Source organism: Poecilia latipinna, unplaced genomic scaffold (assembly GCF_001443285.1).
Source record: "Poecilia latipinna isolate Pla-1442-1.1 unplaced genomic scaffold, P_latipinna-1.0 Scaffold810, whole genome shotgun sequence".
Classification (NCBI taxonomy): domain Eukaryota; kingdom Metazoa; phylum Chordata; class Actinopteri; order Cyprinodontiformes; family Poeciliidae; genus Poecilia; species Poecilia latipinna.
Genome location: NW_015113426.1, coordinates 113,387 through 121,900, shown reverse-complemented (window position 1 = coordinate 121,900; position 8,514 = coordinate 113,387). Strand labels below are relative to the sequence as shown.

The 8,514-nt window shown below is 41.9% G+C and overlaps 1 protein-coding gene across 1 annotated transcript in view; it reads right to left on the bottom strand.

The window, feature by feature from the left end:
• Positions 1–5,650: 5,650 nt before the first annotated feature.
• The window catches only part of LOC106956357 (zinc finger protein 536), a gene marked incomplete at its 5' end in the record, with an annotated part of 24,399 nt that continues 21,535 nt past the window's right edge, over positions 5,651–8,514 (bottom strand). Inside the window, one exon of the mRNA XM_015047147.1 lies at positions 5,651–6,109. Coding sequence (XP_014902633.1) covers positions 5,874–6,109 — 236 coding nt within the window. The remainder of the gene's footprint in view (positions 6,110–8,514) is intronic.

Here is an 8,514-nt window from a genome sequence, read left to right as displayed (position 1 = left end):
CCTTCAGCCGATGTTTATGAAACAAGACATCTGGGATATTTATTTTCAAACACGCGTCAGAAATGGATTTAATGTGCCAGAACCTGCTGACCATCACTTTGCATGTATAGTCTCTATCTCAGCGTGTCTCTGCGGTGGCGTGGTGAGTTTTTGGGGCGGGGAGGGGTGGGGGGCCGGTTATGGGGACTGAGAGAGGGGGAGGGTGATGAGCTGCTGCAATAATAAGCAGATTTTAATGATTTACTATAAATCAGCAGCCGGGGCCTCTGCTTGGGGAGACTGAGGGGGATGACAGCTCCTGACTCACACACCTCACAAATGCCTTGCTGATGATGTGTGTGTGTTTCAGATCATCAATCACTGGGTACACACACACACACACATACACATATAAAAGCAGACACCACACTTTTACAAAAACATGTTTCAACACACATACACAGGTGCACAAGCACAAGATCACACTTGTGTGGTCACACGTGTGTTGTTGTTTTGTTTTTTTTGTTGTTGTTTTTAGTCTCTAATGTCTCCTCTGCTGTGGTAGGGGACAAATCAATCACGGGTACAGAAGTTCACGGGGGTAAGAGATTGTCTGGTCCGTTTTTTCCTATGCTATTGATCCCATTTTACTGGCATCATCGCCGAGCTGTCTCGCAAACGCTGAGATGGCGATGGATTGAAAGTGGATGATTGAGAGAGGAGGCAGGATGACATTCACGGTAATCTCAACCCCCACCTACGCAGACACACCACCTCACCCCGCCTTTCTTGAACACGCAGAGAAAGCCAGTGACATTGAAAGTTAGTCCGGGCATTTTGGGAGCACTTGCAATGAAAGAAACTCGATGGCGAGATTACCAAGATTTCTCGTCGCGCGTCCTTTCCGGTCATCACAATGCTGTTCAGAGATATCGCTGCAATTCCCTTTTTTTTCTGAAGTTGATGAAAGAGACACTGGGGAGACAACGCCCTCTTGACAGGCACATCCTGAACTGTGTGGGAGATGTAACAAGTATGACACAGACCATTTCTCTGAAATGTCTAAATTTGGTTCAAGTGGAAACTCCTAATGCATGCCCAGATTCCTCAAGAGTTGCTACTTGCCGTTTCCTTATCTTCTGTGCCTGATCAAACAAGAGGTGGGGGTGGAGGGTTGTCAGTAAATAATGGTTTTACTCCTGAGTAGTGGAAAGAATACTGCTGAGGAAGACGGAAGGATCACAAAACAAACTATTTTTGTGTTTCTGCCAAAATCTTGGGAAAGTTTCAAGACACCATCCGTCAGTGAAGCATTCTAGTGGTGTGTTTTACACAAATCAAATATGAAAAAGGTGAAAATGAAAAAAAAAATCTACAGCACCTTGGAGAAGCACTTGAACTCATTCACATTTTTTGCACTTTGTAAACGTGTTTATGTATTTCGCCTCCTTTGCTCTCATACAAGGCAAACTGCAATCAGTTTTGTTAAAGCAGATCACTTCTTTAAGAATGTGTATCTTAAAAATCTTAAAAACGATCACCGTGTCATGACGACAGAACAATACGAGGCAGGTAATCTGTGAAAAAACCAAGTCCCTCTGGTTCTTCCCAGTGGTCCTGCAGCCATCTGCAGAAATGCGCCCAGTAAGAAACAACCAATCAGAACCAGGAGGAATGTCTTAGCAGTGGCAGTTCAAGCTGAAGATTGCCGCCGGTGGTGATTCAGCTGTGCTTAATGGTCAAGAAACAACAATGTTACAAGAAGAGTAACAATTTATCGAGTTCTCGGCAGGCTGTGGCACAGCAAAGAGTTTTAATAAGTTTTCAATAAGTACAAGTTTATAAAACAATATCTGGAGCTTTGGATATCTCAATCCTCAAGCCATCATCAAAAAATATAAGCGTGTAGCAAAACTCCAAACTCACCAAGACATGGGGCAAAAACGACGTGTATGATGGGAAACTAATGCTGCAGATCCCAAATGAACACAGCCTAATGAAGCTTGCAGGAACCATTAGCTTGTCCTGTTTCACTTTCTTCTCCTATTTTCCTTTGTCCTCCTTCTTGCGATAAGACCTTTCCTGAATTCTGCATCTAAATCTCCTAGATAGTCAGAACACAGGTGCAGGACTGCAGGGCTGCAGCCCACGGGCCCGGATGCTGAAAAGGGAGAGGTGAGCCAGCACACAGGCAGAATTACAACGCCTCCATTTCTCACACTGACATAATCCCCGTGTTTTATTTGTCCCCTTGTAATTCTTTTTATATCTTGGGCTTATGTTCTTTGGCATTCATTCAATCCCTGCCTCGGGACACGGGGCTCTACCGGGCCCATATGTGTGCCTTGCTCCACTTAACGCATATTAGTTCCTTTGTAACTGTGACTAAACTGGCACGTCTCAGCTGGGAGATGTGGCGGCTTTGACTGACAGTCCATGTCTGGATCCTGTACTTTGAGTCTCACACAGACTTGTCAAACATGGGCTCCATCAAAGCATCTTTCCCATTGCCATCAAGCACAGGAACAATGGGAAGCTGCAGAAACGTCCCAGCTCTGACCAGATGTTTTTGAATTGCCCGCATTGTTGTTCCGCTGTGTTTATTTTAAGAAGAAAATCGCAAAGTAAGGTGCTGCCATGTTCTCTTTTAAACATCGGCGGGGAGAAACTAGAGGAAAAAAAAAAAAAAAAAACTAACTGAAACATTTATCATGTTTGCATTTTTGTAAGATTGCTTCAGAGAGGAGGGGAAAAAAAAAAAAAAGCAAGGCTTGTACACCCCAATCAGATCAGTCACTAAAATTACATTGAGAAAGCTTTTCCAATAACAGCTTGATATTAGGACTTCAGCGTGGCGCTGATGTATGCTATCAGCAGAGAAAATCTGTTAAGTCTGTGCCATGCGATGCCAACAGTCTTAAATATTGTTTTCACAACTGTGCAAGCTAATTACCTTTAATTTTTCATCTGTGCTCCAAGGGTTGTAAGAGACTGTGATTAGTGATTCATTACTTCTCATTACCTGGCCTGTCAAACTGTTTCCTTTACTTATTCAAGCTGATTAGCTGTACATGCCCTGCCTCTCTCAATGTGGCTGAGAGAGAGATCTCAAACATGATCTGCAGATATGCAGCAAATGTTAGCAGTGAAGCGGAGGACAGTCAGGAGGTTACGTAGCCAGAACTGGAGGACAATGAGCAAATCAAGTGTGAAAAGAGTTGAATTTATCAACATTTAACCTAAAAGTTCAAATTTGCATGACTTTAATGCCACACGCTTAGATCAATCAGGATTATTGATTAGAGTGAAAGGAGTAAGGATTCATTTGATGCAATCATGTTTGATAAATGCACAAAATTGGCCACACTGCAACTGTCTCGGAAGAAAAATGTCTTTTGAAGCACAAAATCTCCACAACTCTTATCACTTTTTGTAAACTTATGTTCGAAAGGCTGAAAATATGGGGATAAAGTCTTGGCAACGACCCACACTGTGTTTGGTGCTGAGATTATCTTGGGCTTTTGTCCAGCCTTGTTTGTTAGTTTTATTATTTTTTTTAAGTTTTAAATCGTTGAATCTTTGCAACACCCAGAAACTGTAAATTTAGGTGAGTTTCCTAAATATGTGAGATTTTGAACTAGGGAGGTTGAAAATGCAGTGCAATGTCAATTGTCTTTTATGTTTAGTCCTGAATAAAAAGCTTTTAACTGCAGTATCGTCCACTGTGTTTACTCACAGCAAGAAAGCTGAAGTAAAAATATTCTATTTTTTTGTTTTTTGTTTTTTTAAGAAATTGGAATTAGTTAAGATCGGTTAGGTTTACGAAACCCAGAGATCAGAAATTGGCCATGAAAGTTCAGTTCATTCATTCACAAATTCATCTTAAAAGATCAATTTACACTAACGCTTTTGACAGATTTTTACCGAGGTGAAAATCATTTTAGAGGTTGATGTGATACAGTGTGAACCTTGGACTTTAAATTAAAACCAAACCAATAAAAAAACACAGGTTGAACTCCACAGAGAGAGAGAGATGGGCCCTTTTGATGTACAAAAAGCCTGAGTATGACATTGATAGTGGCAGCGAGACGTTAACTAAAGCATTCATCACCATTAAGAGTAATTAACAAAGTTCCCCAGCATTAATTAAGCGGCCTTGCTTTAAGGGAAACTGTGCTTAATTAGGAGGTTTGACAGGATGAGGCTTCAGGGATGATCCATATCCAGAGGGCTGTTGGAGGGGCACGAGTTGCAGAATTTCAAGAGTTTCCCCTCATCTTGACACAAAAACTCTGTGACCTTGGTCAAATCAGAAGATCGACCGTTCTGGCCTGATCCACTTTGGCACAGCCTTAAAACAGTATTGACAGGTATGACAGGCGTCCGATTTTCCAGTCAGCTGGAGGCCCAGACCTTGTCAACTGTCGGAGTGAGAGATGAAGGGTGAATGAGCACAGGAGGAGGACGGCAGGGAGAGAAACGCAAAGGAGGGAGAGAAAGCGCGGTGGCGTCGAGGAGGACTGGAACAGGACACAGAAATAAAAACATGTATATCAGGTCTGTAGAAGTGTTTGTGAAGCACTCCATTACAAAAACCAGAGGGTTTAGGGATGACAAATGTGTATCCAAAGAATCTGTGATTGGATCGGGGATTAAGGGGCTGTCGTATCCCTGATGGGAGCCAGGCAGGAGACAGACAGACTGCCAGAGGAAGAAAGAGACGGAGGTGGAAAGGAAAGAGAGGTGGAAGGAGGACAGTAAACGAACGTCAGGTTGCCCAGGCAGGGAGACAGAGTGGCAGAGTGGGTGGGCTTTGACAGACACATCTCACACAGGCTGACAGCTCCGTCAATAGCCCCAGGATGGCCGCTGTGATTGACAGCTAGCAGGTGGCGCATGAATGGAGTTGTCAGGCGGGCTGTCAGTCAAAGTCACATCGCTGTGGCTACAAGGGCCCGGCTGAGCAGGCACACAGCTGCCCAAGGTGATCTTTGGGTGTACAGGCAGGCTACTGGCACGGGAAGCTGAGGCAGCGCACATCATGCTAAAATTACCATACATGGCAGCAGCAGCTTACAATAGCTGTGTTGATTAGGCCTGCGCTCTACTAGCTAGTACATTAGGCTTATGCACACATGGGTGGTTCCACTTTAAAAAAAGAAGAAGAAGAAAAAAGAATAGAAAATAGTAAAAACCATTTGAATGTGCTATCAATGAATCTCTGCAGCTTTTTTTTTTTTTTTTTTTTTTTTTCCCATTTCCGTGGTTCCCCTTAATTGAGCATTGTTCCAGCACGAGGGCGTGAAGCATAGGAGTTAATGGGTAATAATTATATGTGAGAGAGGCTTTCTCCCTGGAGTGGAATCCAGAACAAATGGAAGCTCCGATGTGCAACATTCTACTTCATTACATCTGCCGCGATTAAAGGCCGAACATCTGGCACCATCCTGACAGATAGACAAGACTTGTGGACTGGAAGGGAAATCAAATGATATTTACAAAAAAAAAAAAAAAATGCAACACGGGGTATTTACTGGCTGAAAGAACAAGAGCTCTGGGCTACAGCGATACACCCTTAGTGTCAGGCAAGTGTTGGACCGATAGATTCATATAAACACGAGCAAATCATGTGGACACTTTGGAGAAAATAAACAGCACCGAGTACATTCGCTACACTTTCACATCACAATGGACTTTATTATTATAGGCAGCTTTTTTTGCTACAGATAAATACGTACTGTGGCTCTTCAAGTAAACACTGGAATGTACATCAAGGTTGGTCATTAACATTTTTTTTTTTTTTTTTAATAACAATCTCAATCATCTTAACCCTTTCAAGGTGAGGCTAAAACAGTTATCGTGTCTGTCTGTATCTTCGGGTTGCTATGGCAGCATCAAGTCCCACACAGCGATGTCACACTGATCTGGTCCCTCCCTGACGCACGACCATCTCCTGTGACTCCCAGAGACAATCTGGAGGGGGCCTGGGGCGTGTGCGAGCGTCGTAGGCGGCGGTCGGGGTACAGGCTGTTGTCAAAGGGCTTGCGGTGAACGCAGAGGACGTGGGTCTTCAGGTTTCCTTTCTGGGAGGCACTGTAGGGGCAGTACCTGCACTGGAACGGCTTCCGAGCTGGAAACAAGGAGAAGGAGCACGGAGAAAACAAAAAAAGACACATTAGTACAAAAAAAAATGACCTTTTATTGTTCAGCATTTCAGCTTCTGAAGTAACTAACAGCTTACAGTGCCTTGCAAAAATATTTACACTTTGAACTAGTATGCATTTTGTTATGCTAACCATAAACTTCATTTATTCAAACTCTATGCAGTAAACCAACACAAAGTTTCGTATAATTGTTGAGCATAAGGAACATGGTTCTATACATTTTATGCAAATAAAAAACTGAAACGTTTAAGATGCTTTAGTTTTAAACATGGTTATCCATTAAATAAAGCCATTCCAACGTAGCGCTGACTTTGTGTTTATTGCCCCTGTCCTAGTGAAAAGTGAAGCCCCTCCTCACTTTCTTCTTGCACATCGCTGTATTTAGCTCAGTGCCCATTTGCATAAACTCTTAATTGGCTTCACATTCCCTCTTGGAAAAAAAGCATCCTCACAGCAAAAATGCTGACGCCATGTTCAGGATTGTGGGCAGTGTTAGTTTTTTGTCAATTTTGCCAAAAATTTCCATTTTGATTTCATCCCATCTTCCATGAGCTTACCGTGCGGTCTGTATACACAGATTGCATCTTTTCACGGCTAGAAATGATCAACCTGAGCAGTGGATCTCTGCAGCTCCTCCAGACTCGCTGTTGGCTGTCCAAAAGCAAGTCAATGTCTCTGCGTCGCCCAAAATTAATTTAAAACGTGTGGCAGCTACATTTTTATTGAGGTTGAATTTACTCTTCAAGTAAATTATAAATCTTTGGTTGTAGTTTTCTTCTGGTTAAACATGTCTGCAGAATTTGGAGTGACTAGATTTAAGCTATAGCTGCTATGAAAGGGTCTAATGTTAATGCTGCATTACTCAGTTTTTAATCATCAGTTATGAAAAAGGCAACAAACATTACATTTTGTAAAATCTAACCATCAAAATCACCCAGAATAATATTAATCAAATATAAATCAAATATATTGACCATTGTTCTAGTTATTAATCAAAGACAACTCTAAGCAGGTGGTGTTTTTTAGCCTTGAGATTGGTGGAACAAACTCCCACTAATCTGGGAGTTTGTTCCAGATTGGTGATAAAAAAAAAAAAAAAAAAACCCCGAATGCTGTTCTCCATGTTTGGTTCTGGTTCTGTGGACGCAGAGTAGACTTGAACCAGAAGACTGGACTCTGGAAGGTTCATACAACAGAATTATATTGTACTTTGGTGCTAAGCGATTCAGCAATTCATAAACTAACAAAAGTACTTTTATTGGATTTCTCTAGATCGGTTTCTCTAGATCTTGTTGGGACGAATGAAGCTCTGGAGTCCAACAGAACCGTCACCGCGGTTCTTCCACAGTCTGTATTTATGTGGATATCAATGAACACTTTGACGTGGTACTGTGATGAGAATAGAAAGCATGGGATGGGGGGAGTGTGATCCAATCAATCATTAAGCAAAACAACACGTGTCACTAATTTGAAGGATGTATGCAATCAACCACATAAAGTATCTTTGTTTCTGAACAAAGACAAATTGCTTTAACAAGAAACATTGTTTTAGTCCACTGTGAATCAGGTGGAAAAGGAAGTAGGAAAACATGGCACACAAGGAAACGGGAGGGTTTTTTTTTATATATCTGCCAAGAATATCCATGAAATGTCTTCCTACTGAGGTGACAATAACAAGTTGGAGGAACAAGCAACAGGGAAATGGCCCCTTTTCAGGTATTTACAGTAAAAAAAAAAAAAAAAAAAAAACATCTTAACTAAGTGTATTATGAGTGAAGGACAAATTAAATTTAACTTTTGTTAATCACTTGAAAATTAACTCTAAGGCATGTTTTCGCTCACATTTCCTGCTCCGAGTAAAAGTACACACATATTCACCCACACACACACACACTCACACACACACAGATAAATAAACATGCACACAAGTGTTGAGCTGAGGAATGACAGACGTCTGCAGCTGGGCAGAAATGCATGCCAAAACTTCCTGTCTGTCCACCTCCTTAGTGCCTGCTACATAGTTTCGCAGCAAACAAAAGTGAAGCTACATGACGCAGCACACCATGTACCCTTAAGATACAAACAACAACGCATACCGTTAATAGCTTCCAGTATTGACTGTGGCCTCAGCAGAAACCTGTATGACACTGAAGCCTGAAGGTGCAGCTGAGATCAAAACAAAAACGCAGCCGGCTGACTCATTTACCTTTCTACCTAGACAGCCAAGTGTCCTTGTTCACCGCAGTGCTATTTTTGAGATGTTACCTCACATAACGACTTTCTCTGTTCCCCTCTGTCTCACACTGCAGTGTGTGTGTGTGTGTTTTTTTTTTTTTTTTTTTTTTTTGATTTATTGTTAAAGTAAACCCTT